Below are 19,230 nucleotides of genomic sequence, written 5' to 3' on the forward strand. Positions count from 1 at the left end.
AACTGGGGGGGGGGGGCATTCCATTGTCCCGGTTGAACATTTCAGAAATCTGGCAAGCCATCTCTAAGTATTCGAACTTGCTCCAAATCTTTATGCTTTTGAACTTAGCACCTCTCTAGCCTCTTAAAAATGTCAATGGCTAATAAAACGTGCCCTTCCTCTCCGAATATAAATAATGGCTCTGAACCTGTCAAAAACTGAAGAAACCCCCCCCCCCCAGACCGTGCCATTTCCAAAAAAAGTGGGACGTGTAGGGGGAAATCAGTGGTAATATTTGAATTCAGGGTGTCATTTTATGTAAGAACCAGCAAGAATTATGTCAGTATTGTAAAGGCATTTTTTTTTGCTGTACAGTGTATCTGATACTTTTTTTGTTACATAAGCTACAAAATAACTGTCACCATTTTTATTATTCTCACCTGAAAATGCACGAAATTTTCCGTTTCATGAACTATTTTTCCTTAATTATTGTGCCTAATGCTATGAAAATCATCATGTTAGGAAACCCCTTGGTTGCACCCTGACCATTTGTTAAGCATGATACAGAACTAATTCAAATCACTAGATACAAACTTTATTATAATGCCCGCCATCAACACAACATGGAACGGAGCTGTGTTTCCTCAAAAAAAAAAAAAAAAAAAAAAACGACGACCTGTCAACACAAGGAACTATTTAAAAAGCAGTATTTCACTTCTCTCCTCTCCTTAAAGCCAAGTGGATTGTATAAGTTCTATTGTCGTCCTTCACATGGGGATGGACGCCACTGAGCAGCAGCTTCTTTACAATTTTGATGGATGCTGACGAGCAGCAAGATGAATCGGAGTAAGACCAGATTCATCTTGTTCATTGTTCGTGCCGTCAGCATAAAGTAAAATGTCCACTACACCTGAGCCTGTTGTAGTTTCCTTGCACAGAAGCAGAGCGAATTGGAGAGGTATCCATCGCCTAGACCCGGGGCACGGGTGTCGAAACCTTCGCTCAGCAGTTCATTCAACCCTCCACATCTTCATCTTCTACTGCCCTACAACGCAGTGCAATGCTGTCCGACCACTTCTGTCCGTTCCTGGTGCGACCGGACGAGAGGTTTCAGCCTCTGGCTCACGTTTCCTGGAAGAAAAGAAGGACTTCTTGGTTAACACATACTAAACTGTTATTTGCGATTGCTTTAGGTTACAGTTCTCTAAATATATGGAACTGATTTCCCTAATACTGAATTGAAACAATTTTTCAAATATTTTTTCTGATCTCAATCGTTAGCGATGTTAACGAGATACGGGAAATTCAATATTTTAACTTCAAATTTTATTATGTTTCTCTTGTATGCTGTTAAATATTCTGAGAGTTTAGTAACGTTTGATGGCAAGCTTTACATGTTATGAGTTGAAAATCTTCAAATAAAATTTGTATTGTGGATATTAGAGATATCGTGGATATGAAAATTAATTCTACAAATTACGTTAACTTATTACTGAAATTTGTAGCTTATTCCCAGCTATTTACAATGAAGGATGATCAAATATCTGTTTTTTCAATTTTTTGCTGTTTCTCTAAAGCAATAGATTTAATTTTTTATTGAAAACTGACGTTTTGAGTATACCTTTTATGTGAAAAAAATTATAGAACAATTGGTTGCTTATTTCTCGAGAAATTTGAAAACATTTGGAAATCCGTGAACAATGAAAAATGTCATTGTTAAAGCTGGATGAAATTATAAGGACAACAAGCGTTTTGTCCTGAAAACCCTAGTTATCAATAATATCCCCCTTTTTTTCAATAACTTATCACAGGGCTGTCATTAAATTCTGGAGAAAAATATCCCCGTGTTTTCCCTGTATGAATATGCAACAATACAAATCGACAAACACTGATACGAAAAAGAACAATAATATCCCGATAGCTTCAATGCAGGAAAAACTAAATAAATAATTAACGGGGAATAAAGAAGAATTCATTATTACTGAAATAATAGCAGGGTGATTGAATTTATTCAACTTTTATTTAATTAAAAAAAAAACTCCTCTTTACAATTCATTACTTGGACCTAGATTTAAAAAATGTTTTGATCACTAGTTTCATGCTTCTTAAATTAAATTGGCATAAATTTCAAGTACATGAGAACTAAAACAATTAATAATTTTTACTTTTATGTTAGACATCATTTCATCACTTTCACATTACATAAAATAAAATGTTACTTTTTTAATTTATTTTTTGGTAGTTTATATACTTAAGCATGGATTTTTACAACTTCAATTTAAAAAAAAATAATAATAAAATAAAATTCCCAGCATTTTCCAGGTTTTTAAGGAAAATTTCAAAATTCCGGGGATTTCCCCAGCTTTTTGGTTGATTTTTGAATTTTCTGTATTTTACCTGTTTCTTCAGGTTTTCCTGTGACGTGGCAACCCTGTATCAGTCTTGATGTCATGGAAGTTGAAGAACTTTCTTGGGGAAATTTTTATCCCAACTTTTTCGATGGAGAAAATGAGTCCTTGCTTGTTTCGATATTGAATACCATTTTTTTAGACTTCAGGTGCCAGAATGCTCAGCAAAGTTTCCATTAAACTTACCTCCAGCCTTTTGTCCGACCAGCAAAGTTATTTCTCGAAATAAACATCAAGCAGTGGTTTTGAGGTTTGAGAAACATGCTGTCAGGCACTATCCTGCAGGTACAATTTGTTTAAATTCGTAGTTAACGGTGTTTTTGGTTTTAAAAAATATTGCTCACTATATCACCATTACTTTCCGAATTCATTATGCCCTGCACAAAAAGATTGGTTAAGTTTCTGTCTGTTGTGAAACGTCATCAGACCATTATTCAGCTGCCTCCAAATGTAAGCTTTCAGATTTTTTTCCTTCACAGAGATCAGGGGCGGACTGGCCACGTGTGAGATGTGGAAAATTCCACATGGGCCGTCCTTAACTCGGGCCGTTTTCTGTGCATTCAATTTGTACGTACCGTTTTCCTCAATTTTATTAAAAAAAAAGTTCTTTACTAGGCCGGCCGTTCTTGTGCCGAAGGCTGCAGACAGAACTGCTCTTTTTTGGGTGGGTGGGTGGGGGGGGGGGGTGAGAGAGGAGGACGGCCGCTTCTTTTCCAACGGTCACTTTCAGGAAGTTACTCTGTTGTTGCCTAACTATTACCGTATCTTGTTACGTAGGGAAAACAAAACAATGTCTTTGTTGGGTGGTCTTGTCCGAAGTGAAGCCTTCAGGGTTCATGTCTCCTCCCTGGTCCATGGATGTCTCTCGTATCTGTTCGGGATTGATGTTTCCTGGAATTCTGGTAAGGAGTTTTATTGGGGGTGGGGATCTTTTTTTGTGGCCATCTGAGACTGTCTGGGAAGTGGGAAAAGATTACATTGAACCTTTTTCTAATGAAATAAGAGAAAGGCGCCATCCTAAGTTCTAAGAATAGAATTTATAGGAGCAAAACGTCTGCTAAAAAGCTTTTTTTTCCCCTTTTCATCCTTCGTTCTTTTGTTATGTTTCCCAGCACTTTGCAATAGATAGATGCATGACTTTCTCAACCAATTAGATAATTTTGAGATCTCCTGAATTTCGTCTCCGAGGAAAAAAACGAGTCATTTGTTTATACACCGTGTTGACTGCTCAATGGGATTGCATGTGGTTTAAATCCAACGGTGACAAGAATCTCTTTTAGGTAAGTTTAATATTTTTTAATCATCATGTGTTTTTTAATTTTTTTTTTTTTTTTTGTCATCAGCACTTTAAATAATAAGAACTTGAACTATCAGTTATAATTATAACAAATTGACGGTGTTACACAAAAATGGGTCAACCCACCAAGCAGTACTTTTGAGTAAATTGAATTCTAAGCTGAACTTTATAGATGGCATATTAATTCAGAATTTGGCTTAAATCGTCTTTGTATCCCCTTAGTGTATCAGTTTATCTGCCAACCTATGTGAATAACTCATTATTTTTTTGGAAATTTTTGTTGGATAACTCATTTTTGTATAACACCGCCCAATTCATCTATTTTCGTTTAGCAAACATAAAATTCACAAAAGTACAAACAGTATAAATATTTAAAACTGTGATTTCCAACATTTTTTTTATCCGTCGCCCCCCTTACCTTTTACCTCGAAAAAAGCATATTTTAGAGCAACGTAAAATCGATATTAGGTATTTCTTGCATACAGTGAAACCCGTGTAAGTTGACCACTCGCGGTGCAGTACTTTGGTGGTCAACTTTGACTGGTGTCAACTTATAAAGGGCAGTAATGTTTTTTTGAAATATTTTTTGTCATTTCTCGCACCGTGTATTCATTTTTCGAGTAATTCACTCTTATTACTCTTTCTGTTCAACTAATTTTCATTGTTTAACATTATTGAAAGTGAAACCATAATTAAAAATACTATTCAAATAGTTTTGTTATTTTTTCCTTGTTTTAAACTATATTAGACACCGTAGTTTTAGAAATTCCATATGTGCCAGTTAATTTTCTCTGGCTTTCTCCGTTTTCAATTCATTTTAATATTTCATACTTTTTATTGATTTCAAGTTCAACTAACTTTTTTTTTTTGAAGTCTTTTTATGTAACACTTTTGCACAAAGAGCAACAAGCTCGACTCTCTCTGTTCATTAAAGCAAAATTAAAATGTCCTATATCTTAATCCCTTGCACCCGAAATAAGCCAGAAGGGCTCTTTAGCAAGCCCATATCTGCGTACACGCAGTGCGGGAGGGCTCACTTCCTCAAGGGGGCTAACGGCCCTAGAAATTGAAGGGAAAAAAATAGCATTAAGACTTATTAACTCTACAAATAGACTCTGCTGGCCACTAGGGAGATGCCCTACCCATTTGTTGCAGAGGGCCCAAAATGTACAGATCCGGGCCTCTGCACAATTCCAGTATTGCCACAGCCTATTGCAACTGAAAGAAAACACTTTGTACTTTTCTACTGACATCTATTTTTATTGAACAAAATGCAAAAACTATCTCAAATAGAACAACAAATGAAAAACAAGTTTGGAGAATAAAGAGCAGCATAAGCTTTTTGCTGCTTTCTAGTTAGTAAAATGCTAGTCCGTCATCAAAGCATTAAAAACATTCTTGGAAAGCTATCAAATAATAATAATAATACAATAATAATAAATTAATAAATAATAAAATAAAATAATTTACCGAAGAAAAATTTAAAAAATAAACCAAGTGGTAAACTTACAAAGGTTTTTTTTACAATACTCCAAACCAAATTTGGCGTACATTAGTATTCAAGATAGACAGGTGGTCAAGTTACAGAGGTTTTCCTTCATTATATAAGATAGGACTAATTCCGTTCCTGACTAAAGAGGTCAACATAGACATGTGGTCAACTTACAAGGGTGGTCAACTTTACAGGTTTAACTGTACTTAATTTTAATTTAAAACCTAAATACTGTAAAAATTTTATCCACTTATTGTTACACACATGTTTTATGTTTTTTTTTTTTTTTTCAAGAGTATTTAATTTTTGAAGGAAGATAATAAACTAAGATTATTAATGTACTTTTCAAAGACAGCAGCACATTTTTCTTTTTTTCCTTTTTTTTTTTGTATAAAATTTAGCATTTGGAAGAATAAAAAACTTTAGCAGTTTAAACTTGAAGAAAAAAAAAAAAAAAAAAGAAGAGAGATAATGGTTTGTTCCGGTATCCAGAACCTGCCCTGAGTACACAATTCGTATGCTTGTCCAAGATATGAGGATGCGCATGGCCCTCCTGAACTTAATTCATTTCTTTTTAAAACTCATGATTTTTTGTCTAAACTCTGGACCATCGATTTTGCATACGTTTTCACTTTCAATATTTGCTGTTTTGTTTCAATTTTTAAATTCTTATGATTTATGTTTATTATTAGTAATAAACACAAATCATTAGAATTTAAAAATTGAAAAAAAAATAATGATTTATGTTTATTTACTTATGTTTATTATTATTATTATTATCATTTAAATTTTTGTTTTGAATGTTCATTGCCTCAATGGAGGAACCAAATCAACCTTTTGGGGGTAATCGCTTCAGGTTGGAAACCACTGATTTAAAATATACTGGATATTTCACTTAATTAGAAATAAAAAGCAAAACATCCTTTTCATAACGTTCTCTTGAGGACTTTTGTTAATTTTAAAATGAATATGAACTTAAAATTTCAGTTGACAATCAGCGATTATGCTATAGAATTTGTAATTCGTATTGAAAGTTATCCATAAACTTTTATGTGATTTGTTTTGATTTTTAAAGAGAAAATGTCTTACATTTTTAGATACATCTATTTAATTCATGAATATAACACGGATTGTTTTTACATTTAGCTTTAAATTTTATGACGTAGTAACATTCCTGAAGTAAATTTCAGTTTTACTGTTAAATAAACAAATTAGTTAAAAAAAAAAGAGAGAGAGAGAGAGAAAGTGAGAACGTGAGGAAAAGTTTACGCTACAATAAACAATCATAATTTCCTATATTAGTTGGTGTTTTATGTTGCATATAAGCAATCTTAATGAATTCTTAAAACAGATTAATAAAATGTATAAGTCTAAAGAAGCTTAGCTGGCTCAGCACTTATAAATTGAATCAATACCAGCAACAACAGTGATTTATCATTATAAATAATGTCTTCACGATTTTTAAAGCAGAAATACATTAAACAATATACAATTTATCCCCCCACCCCCTCATCTCTGGGAGGGATGAGGAACCATTTCGCACTGAAAGCAATTGAAAGCCACATGCAATCTCAGAACTAGGCATTAAAAAAACAAATAAAAGGTGCGGCTATATGAAAATAATTTTTTCTCGTCAATACTTTTTCATTCTGTAAAAATTACGGATTGCAATAAAGAAGTTTAAAGTTTCAAAACTTATTTAAAAAACTTTAAAAATGTCTTTGAAGTTGTATATTTCGTTTTGGCATTTAAAAATAAATTACCTTTTACAATACTATTTATGATAAAAATTTAAACTAATAAGTTTAGGTACATTAGGATGTCTTCTTATGTAAAATGGAAAATAATACACAATTAATTGATATGAAAATTAAAAATGAAAATATTTTAAAAGATTTTGAGTTTACAGCGTTTAATAGATTTATTGCGATTTTTTAAATTTATTATTTGTAATTCGAGCATAACATTGCACGTCAGCTTTTCCCAGCAACCTTTACTTTTGCTCTAAAATTTTCCAGCTGCTGTATTTGTGTTTTAATGTTCATAAAACACTATTGCATTTAAAAGAAAGGACACCCGAGTGGAATATGCGCAGGACAATCTCCATTACTAAAACAAAGAAAGAAAAAAGTACATGGCTTAAAGCTTCAACGGGTCTCAGTTGCCTTAGTTTCCATAAAATTCTTAATTGTTTAAGAATTGTTCTAAAGTATCTAAAAAATTTAAGTATTTGTGTCTGAAATTTTTCATTTTTTTTTCACAACCTAAAAGTTTTCATTGTCTTGCAAACGAATTTTTAAAATAAAAACGCTAAATTTGGCTTCTATTTTATCGTTATATTTAATTATCAAGAATAAATTTTTTTATGTTTAATATTAGTTTCTGTGGTGAATTTTAAATTTAAGAATTTAATATTTATGTTTACAATTGCCTGCATACTTGCATATTCGGCACAATATATGCATCACCAAGAGTTCCCCGCCTTGTTTTTAAATAATTTCAGTAAAAAAAATTAATTCGAAAAAGAAAATATATTAGTTTTACTTATTATGATTATTGTTTATGTAATTCAAGTAATTCAATTTCAACTTATCACAGGTATGTAATCTAGATCTTGAAGTTGCATTTTAATTTGAATTAGTTTTTTGTTTTATACGAAGAAAATTAAGTATCAAGGAAAGAAAAAAAAAATTGTTAATTCTTTTCTTTTTTAAATTTAACAGTTTTTCGGAACATTAAAATAATTGTTCAGACAAATGACACTCAATTCATTAACGCAAAAAATGTTGTCTGTGCAAAAAAAAAAAAATTGTTAAAACGAAAACATTAAAGGTTTTTATTATTTTTTCTTTCTTAACATTTACTTACACACTGATCATTTGTTACAACTTAATCAAAGTTCCTATTTATTATTTAAGAAATGATATCATTTAAAGCGTATAAGACGGAATTATTTCCTCATTCGATCTTCTCTGCCTATTTTTTTTTAAATTTTATTGCACTAAAAATTTCCTGAAAATGTTTTCCAAATTGTGTTTTGATTTAACTTCCGCCCTCTTACTGCTGACTCGTATTACCTTACAACAATAAGATTACAACTTATGCATTAAAAGGTTATCTTATTGCCTCAAAACATGTGTTGCAATATTTTTTTGAAATGTTTGTGTTTGTTACACATTACGTTTACTAATTGTTTCCACACAAAGGTTTTACATCAGAATTACGCGTGCTTCAATTTTCTGCTAAGGACTACATATGTTGTTCTATACTGGATGTTCTAATGATTCAAAAATAATGATAACAATAAAACGCTTTATAAAATGAAATTCAATGCTTTTAGGCTAATTTTATAATGATTTACCCAAGAACTATTGAAATAAATAGCATTTTAAAACTGAAACAAGCTATAAATTTAAATTATTTGCTGACGAAAAATAATTATAGAAGATAAAATATCAGAAAAAAATATCAGTAAATGAATTTCGATATGATTCGACTTCGTCTTGCTAAACTGTTGGCTAATTGCTAAAAACTTGCTTGGGCATATTTGTATTCAGCTTTATTCTAAATGAAAGTTCCAAAAAATTAATTTCAAAATTCCTTTTTGATTTCAAAAATTTTAATTGGTTCAAATCGATTAAACTATTGCAAACTAATATTTTGAAAGTATTAAATTTTGCAAAATTAATGGATATTTGTTGAAATATGCTTATTTATCAATAAATATATATGAATTGGTTATAAAGGCACCCTGCTTATAAGGTCAGTTTCGTGAAGTACCGAGGGGTAACTTCCATTGGAGGTCTGACTGTGTATACATACATATATATATATATATATATATATATATATATATATATAAATTGTTCAAATTTTATATTGCTATTAAATTAGTCGTCTACCAGTATCAAAGTGCTGGCTATGGCGCCTATTGAACTGAGTTATGATCCTTGATTCAATTTAATTTAAATTTAATTTAATTTGTTTGTATTGTGCAGGTTAAAAAGTTTATGTTTCTTAGTATATATATATATATATATATATATATATATATATATATATATATATATATATATATATATATATATATATATATATATATATATATATATATATATAGGAGTGCGTGGAATTCATTTTTCACGAGTAAAACGTACGGAAACATTGAAGATAATAATAAAATATTGATATTCCGTAAGAAAAATAAATTAGCTTTCTTAAGGATTAAATGGAAGACAGCAATTAAAGAAGAGATGCGTAAAGTTTTGCTCTCTCTCTCTCTCTCTGCACACGCACACACACACACACACACACACACATATATATATATATATATATATATATATATATGAAATCAGGGGTAAGCTTGTAACTGTTCCAGTGTCATTGTTATCAACTTTATGTAAAAGGGAAAGTTAAGTTTGAATTTTGGACAAAGTCAATACATTTCAAAATTATGTTTTTCCTTTCTGGAGGTTTTTTTTTTTTTTGGGGGGGGGGGAGATGGTTAATGTGTAAATACCCAATTGTTTTCTGCACAAATTAGATATCAATATCAAGGCAAAAAGCTATAACATCATAGAGTATATATAGTATGTGAATAGTTTGGCTTGATCCCGTGATTTTAAAATTGCAGAATGGAACCGCAGCATGTGAAAAAAAAAGCAAAGGGAGGTCAAGAAAAGTTGAGATTAAAAAGAAAACGTGATATGGAGTCAATAGCTGAGCAGTGCTACAGTATACATCAAATGCTGAATAAAAGCGCAAAATGCCCGTCAGAAAATATGTCTGCCAGTAACAAAGGGAATGATAGTAGCAATAATATTGAAGAAAATATGTCTGCCAGTGACAAAGGGAATGATAATAGCAATATTATTGAAGAAAATGAAAGTATTGTATCTGTAATATCAAAAACAGTAGAAAAGGCTTCAAGTGATGAAAATCAATTAGAAACTGAAAAAATAAAAGAAATTTTGCCTGTTGTAGAAGTCTCAACATCTGGTTGTACAATTCAACAACTTGTTTGTACTGAAACTGTGCCAGACGACGATTCTAATAAATATTTTTCAAAACCTCATACCAACAGTATAAATGATTTCTTTATTTACCATCCAAAGCAACCCACTAAACAAGTACCTTTCAATCCCAAAATCTACAATAGAAAAATTGACTGTCAAAATCGAAAGTGGTTAACGTTTTGTGAAGAGAGAAGAAAACTATACTGTTCGCTATGCTTAGCATACGGGCGGGAATCTGAAATTCATTAAAGGATTCAACAACTGGAATTATGTCCACCAATATGTCGATAGGCATGAAAAAAGCAAATTTCATGACGAAAACGCAATCCGACACTTCATTCGATCAGAAAATTCAAGCATTGATACGCAGTTAAAATCCCTTCGAAAGGACAATATAATTAACAATCGTGCCATTCTAAAACGTGTTATTGATATAGTTAAGTTGATTGGCAAAAGAGGGTTAAGTTTTAGAAGCAAACGAAATGAGGGTCTCTATACATTGGACGATTGCAATTTAGACCATGGTAATTTTTTGGAAATGGTATTACTTATGAGCAAGTATGATGATGTTTTAAAAAAGCATGTAGATAGCTGTATTAAGGAAAGCAAAAAAATTCACCATCCAAGTCAAGAAAAAAAAAAAGACGCAAGGCCGTGGGAGTTTAGTTTCATTTTTATCAAAAACGACAGTGAGTTATATAATTGCAGCTATAACGAAATTAATGAAGAGCAAAATATCTAAAGAAATAAAGGATGCTGGAATGTACAGCATCCAGATTGATACGACGCAAGACGTCAGTGTCCAAGACCAATGTGCTATTATAGGGAGGTATGTGAATGATAGCATAAACGAGAGACTTATAGCGATTGTCACCATAGAATCTTCAACCGGTGAAGCATTTTATAACATTATAAAAGAAATCCTGCGAAGGAACAATATCAATTTTTCAAGATGCATTGGAAATTCTACTGATGGTGCAAGTAATATGCAAGGAAAATATCGTGGGTTTTCTACATACATGCATGAAGCAATCCCACAGCATGTGCATGTATGGTGTTATGCACATGTTTTGAACTTAGTCCTTAGTGATATCACACAGTCGTCAATTGCTGTGACCTCACTATTTAGTTTGGTAAATTCAATTGCAGTTTTTATTAGAGTCGTATATTCGAATGAATGTGTGGATGACTTTCTCTAAAGATAATAGACGCAAGAAATTGAATACAATAGGAGACACGCGATGGTGGGCAAAAGATGTAGCATTAAAGAAAATATTTGGAAATGTTTCTCTTCCTAAAGATTGTTTATATGTTGAATTAATATTAACATTGCAGTACTTCGCTACGTCAGTAGATATTCAACCTAATATTCGAGTAAAAGCAAAATCATTTTTAGATAATTTAATGAAGTATGAAACTATTTTAACAGCTCAACTTTTTTTACAAATATTTAGCATCACAACACCAATTTCAAATTATTTGCAAGACAGAAGCATTGATTTCATCAAAGCTCATTCTATGGTAATGAATGCCGTTAAAGCATTAAAGGATATATCTCGAAGATTTAGCGATGTTAAAAACTCAGCTGATGTGTTCGTCAAATTTGTAAATGATAAACTGGAGGAAATGGAATGTGATGCCGAAGTTGAATATACTTTACCGGTCATTAGATTTTGTAAAAGAAAGCAAATGGACATTGGTGAAACTATGGATGAACCGGTAAAAGATTCATTCAAAAGATACGAAATAAATCATTATAATCTTATATTAGATACTGCAATTCAAAGTATGGAAAGTCGTTTTTCAATAAACCAATTACTTTATTATGACTTCGCATGTCTGGATCCAAAAAATTTTTCTCAAAATATTCCTGAAAATGCATTTGAAAAATTGAGTAGCATTTTACTACCGTTCAATCCAGAAGCAACTCAACAAAATATTACTTCTGAATTACACCATTTTAAATCATCATGGAGCATTTTAAAAGAAAATATTAGTGAAAGTTTTGCAAAGCTAAAGAAAAATGACCATTCTACAGATGAAGAAGAAGAATCAGAAAATGATCCAAATGCGCTACCACCGTCCTACTGCAAAGAAGCTTGCAAAAATTGTGCAATATGTTGCTATAATGTATTGTTTAGGTATAATATGTTAAGCGGAGCTTATTCTGTTCTTGGTCAAGCGTACAAATATTTATTATCTTCGTCTGTGACGCAAGTATCCTGTGAACGGAGCTTTTCTACTTTAAAATTCATCAAAAACAGACTAAGATCAAGCCTTTCTCAAGAAAATTTAGAAGCTCTCATGTTGATGTCTGTAGAGAAGGACATTTTAAATCAAATAGATTCGGAGGATATCATTGATGTTGTTGCTCAACAAAGTAGACTTTTGCAAGAAAAATTAATGTTGTAGAAATGTGTTTTTTTCTCCCGATTTCATTAATTTTTATCTTTAGTATCAAGTAGTCTTTAACGGATATTCGTAATCTATTACATTAAAGGAAAAAAATATAAGTTACATGCTTTGAAGGAAATTTCGTGATAAAATTAAAAAGGAATGTTGAAAAATTTAAGTAATTATTATGTCTTAAATACTGTAAAAATTTTGTTTCCCTATCTTTTAAAGGGATACACTAAGTTATAGAAGAAAAAAATATTAGGTTCTTTATCCATATTTTAGGTATTTAATAATATTTCATCAAATAATCTTTATTTTTGAAGTTTTTTCCTGTTAACTGATTTGCAATGCTTGTTTATAGATCTTTCTTTCTAGCTAGACGATTATTGATAAGTGTGATTGCTTTAAGTGCTTTTGCCCATTTTAATAATAAATAACGTATCTATTTTTACTTATATTTTTAATGTTACAATCTTAAAAGCAATTCTAAAATTTCCGAATCTGAAATGCAGTATTCCCAGAAACTATTATTTTTTAATTCATAAGTAGCACTACAATATTGCAACTAGTACGAAAAGTACATTTTTAAAAATCTTATCATCATATACAGTGGCTCTCAAAAGTGTTCGTACACCGAACGACTTTCAGCGAAATTGGCCCCTATCCATTGGTTAGAATTAATATTTCGGAACAGGTATTTAATTATAAGATCAATGATCAATTTTTAAAAAAACTAGATGAAAAGTTTTTAAAAAATATTAAAACTTAATTTTTTAAAAATAAAATAACAAAAAGTGCCGGAAATTTTATCTCACAAAAGTCTTCGTACACTTTAAAAAATGTCTATGTATTATTGAATAATCTAAATTTTTATTAAATTATTATTTAGTAGATTATCATGCAATATCAACAACACCTTTTAAACGCCTGGGAATAAATTTCATTCTTTTTTCTTTCTTTTTTCTAGTAATTTCTGAGTAAGTGTTCAACAACACTTCGAGTCTTACTGTTTCTAGCTCTATTTTCGTTTCAAAGCCGTATTTTCGTAACCTAGCCTCCAAATATCTCTAAATATGTTGCATTAAGTTCAAATCCGGAAATTGAGGGGGTATTTTCTAAACGTTAGGACAATTTTCGAGGCACTAGATGCAAACGTTGGATACCGTGTGCTTCTTATCGTTGTCTTGATAAAAAACAAAGTTGTTTGCAATAACCAAATTTTTGGCTAAGAGTTCAAAATTTGGTTTTAAAATATTTAAAGGAACGGCATGATTCATTATTTCATCAAAAAATTCCAAACTACCAAGTCCTGATGCTAATAAGCACCCTCACACTATAACACCTCCACCGTCCTGGTTAACTGATCCAACTAAGTTCTTAAGATTAAGTTCCAAATTTTTTCTTCCTCTTACAATTATACAACATTTTAACCAAAAAGTTGAATTCATTTTTATCTGTAAGTAAGACGTAATTGTAAAACGTTTTGAGCTTATTTATCATTGATTTTGCGACGAAAAGCGTAAGCTTTCTGTTTTTCGCACGACCAAGAAAATTTCAGCGGGAAGAGGTCCCATTTAATGCAGCTAATCAGAGAACTTGGTGAACAGTTTTAGGTGAAAATTAAATGTAAAATTTTTCATTTAACTCTGCAGAAACATTTACAGCACTCAAATGTGTATTTTTCATAATTTTTTTAACTTTAAATCTCCGATCACGCTTTGTCAACTTTGCCAGTTGACCTTTTCTTACCTTATTTTCTGTCCGATTCTTTTCTGTAAAGCATTTTATCTAGCACTTTACTATGGAATGGTATGAATTATCTAATTTTGAGACATTTTAAACCAATTTAACGCTACCGCGAGCAAAAAAATCAAATTTCGAATGGTGTTTGTTGTTTTTTACGAATACCAGCCATTTTAAAATAATAAGCACAATATTAAGGAATAATAAACAAAAAATTAAAGCCAAATGACTTTTAAGGGTCAACACATTGCAAAAATATTAAATAAACGGCATATGATACTTTTAATCATGAATTTATTCGAAAATATTTGAGTGTACGATGACTTTTGTGGCGTGTTATTTCTCTGTCTCTTCTTTTTTTATTTCATTTCAAAAAGAAGATCCGTCAATATTTTCAAAAAACTACTAGACTGTATTTAGAATGACATAGGAATGATGTGAAAAAATATTGGACTTCATATTCGAATTCAAGTTTTGCGTTATTTCGGTTTTACTAAAAAATTTCAAAGTGTACGAACAGTTTTGGCAGCCACTGTACTTTTCAATTTTAATGTTATTATTCAGTGTCAAATTGCTAAATGCAGTGTTTAAATTCGCTAAATAGCATACTTTCAAATTTCGGATACAATTTTTCCGGATAAAATGATAAGATTTAGCACTAATTTGAAATTTACGAAGTTATTATTAGATTTTCAGTTTGACGAAATTAGGGAATTGTATGAAAACATTTTTACTGATTCTTGAAGAGTAATATTATTTTTGTCGTTTTTAGTTTATTACTCTTGAGTAACTTTTTTTCAAATATTATTTCGTTTTCATTAATTTCGTTTAATTTATGTCATTAAAAAGGTTTAAGTCGGACCATTTCTGTGTTGTGCTTTCTTTCGTTACTCGATTATTATTTATTTTCAGCAAGCAAGTAAACTCGTACAATAGAAATATAAGTAATTATATTTTTGGTTTAAGCGGTTGAGTTTCACTTTGTTGAACATCTTCGTAGGTTAAACTCTAGTTGAGCATATTTACTTACGAAAAAGAAATATGCTCATCTTATTGCTTTTCCCAATACATTTCTCCTTTTTCACTTTAAATCTTGGAAGCTGATAAATAAATTGTTCTAACTTGAAAACGTTGTGAGTCAGTGGAATATTATTATTAAAGGCAAGTTAATATGTAGCATAGGCCACACATATACAATAAAGCACAAGCGCGGCCAGAACTTGCCTTCTGTGGAGAGGGGAGGGGAGTTTGGTCATAACCATCTTTACATGCATATAAATTACCGTATTAAAACTATTGGCAATCTAAATCTACGTTAAAACCAAGGACCCGGGGAGGAGACCGCAATCCCCCCACCCCAAGTGTATATCCCATGATTTTCACTTTAGTTCTTAGAACCTGACAAATAAATTTCATTCACTAGATAACATTTTGAGAGATACCTTTGAAAATCAGTTTTCTCACTGAGACAAATGGCGATTTTTTCGGGCGAAACTCTTTTTTTTTTTTTTTTGTAGAGTAATTCGGGCTTATCCGATATTTCCGATCAGTTCTCACTGTCTCATGATCTGTGATGTATTCATTCTGAACGGATATATTACGTTTGGATTGCATGAAAATTTTCATTAGTTTGAATACGTACAATACAATTCTAAGAAAAGACTTTTAAAAAAATAGAGTTTTTTTTAAAGGGTAAATAGTACCGCTCAAGGCCATATGAGGCAGTGAGAAGCGAAGGGATGCAAGAGGCAAAATTAAAAATTTGGAGATAACCAGTACAAATGGTAGGTGGACCCCTCCTCTGTCTTGGAGCAAGAGATAGTACTAGCAGCCTTGGTAGGTGCTGCTGTACAGCATGATTTAGAAAAAAAATTCAATGAAAGCCAACCTAGGATGTAATCTTTATACGAGTTTTACTCGAAACTTGAAAATGTCTACTTACACCACTTTGCTCCTCACTCCCTCAAATGTATTACGTTTTGTTTCAAAATAAGATTTTTATTCACTTTTACATAAACGAAATACTCTTAAATGCGGATTTTCAAAGAAGCCACACAGTTTTTAGTGTTTTTTTTTTTTTTTTTAATTGCGTAGAGCAATTTAAGCTTGCAAATATTTTTGAGAAAGTTAGATCCTTGAAATATCGCCTATATATTATGGGCGTTTGCTGCATGCTTGTTTTAAATAAATCTGAGCACTAGTTTGCTTGAAATGAAAAGTTAAATAAGGATTTCTGAAAAAAAAAAAAAAAAAAAATCTTGATATTTCAGCGGGGGGGGGGGGGTGAGGGGGGGGGTGGAGGAACCTTTTTTTTTTTTTTTTTTGAAAAAACGCACTAGAAACTTATTAGGTTTGGAAAACTATAGCCAAACTTTTTTGGATGGGGCCGGCATGAATTTTTTTTCCACATTAAAAGTTCAGGGCCAGTCCGCCCCTGACAGAGATCATACAAAAAGTTGCAAAAACCATCTAGTCCAACCTATTTAAACTTTTTCTCGTCATAAAAGATTACATTATTCCCCCTCCCCCCTTATTAAGTGTTTCATATATACAGCAACAGATTTCCTACCTGTTCGTCTTTGTGGTCCTTATTTGCCGGGAATTTTAAGAAAGCTCTAAATAACAGATCTCTATCTATTTGGATTTGTTGCTATTTGACATGCAGTACCAGGTTGGGTCATAAGTTTTTTCATATTTTCCCTGTATTGGATCGGCAGGACTGAATGTAACATATGCAAATAATAGTACCTATGCAGCTGATCTAAAATGGTAGAGCAGAGTTTGCCCTTGATAATCCTTTTCAGTTGCTGTGAATTCTCGTACCTGTGTAGACTTTGCAGTCTTTTTAAATGGCGAACGATAAGCTAGCAATTTGAGTTATTTTGCATTTCCTCTGGAAAAAAGATCTTAATGCAAAGGTAGAGAAATTAATAATGCTGAGGGTCTAGGTTCTGTGAATGAGCGCACTGCTCAAAATTGGTTTAAGCATTTTAAGGAAGGTGATAGGACAATTGAAGAGGGGACGGCCATCTGTTATCAATAACTAAGTTTTGCTGGAAGCTATCCAACACCAGCCGAGTTCTAGCACCTAAGCATTATCAGCAGAAATTGGTACTTCCAAAAGTACCATCAATCAACACCTCCACCAACTGGGGCTAGTTGTGCATTTCTTTTATAGCTGAAAATACGAAAAACTTTTGATTCAACCTAGTAAGTCGTGAAGTTTTTCAAGCAAGCGCTTTCCTCTGACTCAAATTCTTTAAGTTTAGTACCTAACGGTATGACTGTAAAAATAGAATGTGACACACCCAATCTCTTACTAAGCATTTATGTTATGTAGTGCAGTGTGGAGAACAAAAAACAAGCAAATTTGCTTTTTAGAACACTCAAATCTAATTGTCCTTATAATTTTGTCCACATAACATGGATTTCTAAATTCAAACTTCATTCTATGACTACGAAATTCCTAAGAATTTCCAATAAAAGTAATAAAAAAGTTTCCATTACCATTAATTTCCAGCCATAAAATTTGCATAACTTTCTGACTAAATGCACCTAAAATTAAGGGATTTTCATTTTTTCCTTATAGTTTCAACCACCACTGTGCTGTTCATCAATCACGGGGTTAGACCATGGGTGCAAGTTTGGTGATGTGATCAAGACAGAAAATATTTTCAGCCCCCCCCCCCTCAACCATGTGTGTTTAAGGAAAAATTTATGTGTATAAATGTTGTATATTTTAACTATGCAAGTTTTGGAATCTGTGTTTGATTTGAATTTTAAGCTTTTGACTTTTGTAACAACATGAACTTGGTTTAAATTGTAATATTTAAACGTTTTGATATTGTAATTCCAAAAACATAAAAACTGCCAACATGGGGGGGGGGGGGGGTTTCCCTCAGAATTTTTTTTTTTTAATTTAAGCCAAAAAAACGCAATGGTAGGCCATTTTCGTAAAGTTCAGGGAAAGGATGGGTTCAGGGGCTCTCTTACATCTTTTTTTTCAAACTGATAGTCACAAAATCACAATATTGGGCTACCTTCAAAAATATTAGAGAAAGATGGGGGGGGGGGCGCTCTAGGACTCTCCCCCAAATTGAAGCTTTAAAAACAATATTGTACCCCATCTTTCATAACATTTATATGCTTTTTGAATGGGGTTTACCAAACCCCATTACCAAAGGGATGGACTTCAGGAACTCTCCTTTGGCAATATTTCAAAATTGAAGTTTCAAAAATGCAATTATAGACGATGTTGGATAATGTTAGGGGTAAAAGTGTTCAGGGTTCCTCGCCATTAGTTTTTTACCGATCGTAAACATTTTTATTGCAGTAATAAAATCCTTTGGGACATAACCTTTTTGCTTTTGCAACATAAAGGCAACCAAAGATAACATCCTTCCTGATAAAGATGACTTATCCACCGAAAAAACCCCGGGATGATCCTAAAAAAGTCGAAGATGAACTCAACACTCTCTCTTTTTCTTCCTCTTCTACTGACCAGTTGCCTGATGTGCATGCGCTGTCAGACGACTGAGTACATACTTGTTGCGCTGTCTTCACGCGCTTCTTTTGTGCTTCTTCTTTTTTTAAATTATAAATATATTTACTATATCTACCGTTCAGTGCCATTATAATGCTGTAGTGTAAGTACCATACTGCTTTATTTATGTTTCTCTTCCCCATTGATCATTGATTTTGTGCTCCATAACAGTACTTTATGTAAAATAATAAAGTTTTCTTCTAAAATACAGGAAAAAGTCTGTTCTTTCTAAAATATACTAAAATATATACTTAAGAAATGATTTAAAACAATTTGAGGAGTGTTTACAAATGTCTGAAATAATTAGTTATGCTAAAAAAAAAGTTCCTAAACATACCTTGTTTCACAATGCG

At 31.8% G+C, this 19,230-nt stretch overlaps 1 protein-coding gene across 1 annotated transcript in view; it reads right to left on the reverse strand.

The window, feature by feature from the left end:
* Window positions 1-593: 593 nt before the first annotated feature.
* LOC129219209 (uncharacterized) overlaps window positions 594-19,230 on the reverse strand; it is a 74,792-nt gene continuing 56,155 nt past the window's right edge. Inside the window, exon 6 of the mRNA XM_054853534.1 lies at window positions 594-1,110. Within this exon, the coding sequence (XP_054709509.1) occupies window positions 1,017-1,110 (94 nt within the window). The 3' untranslated portion in view covers window positions 594-1,016. The remainder of the gene's footprint in view (window positions 1,111-19,230) is intronic.

This window comes from Uloborus diversus, chromosome 3 (genome assembly GCF_026930045.1).
Source record: "Uloborus diversus isolate 005 chromosome 3, Udiv.v.3.1, whole genome shotgun sequence".
Taxonomy (NCBI): domain Eukaryota; kingdom Metazoa; phylum Arthropoda; class Arachnida; order Araneae; family Uloboridae; genus Uloborus; species Uloborus diversus.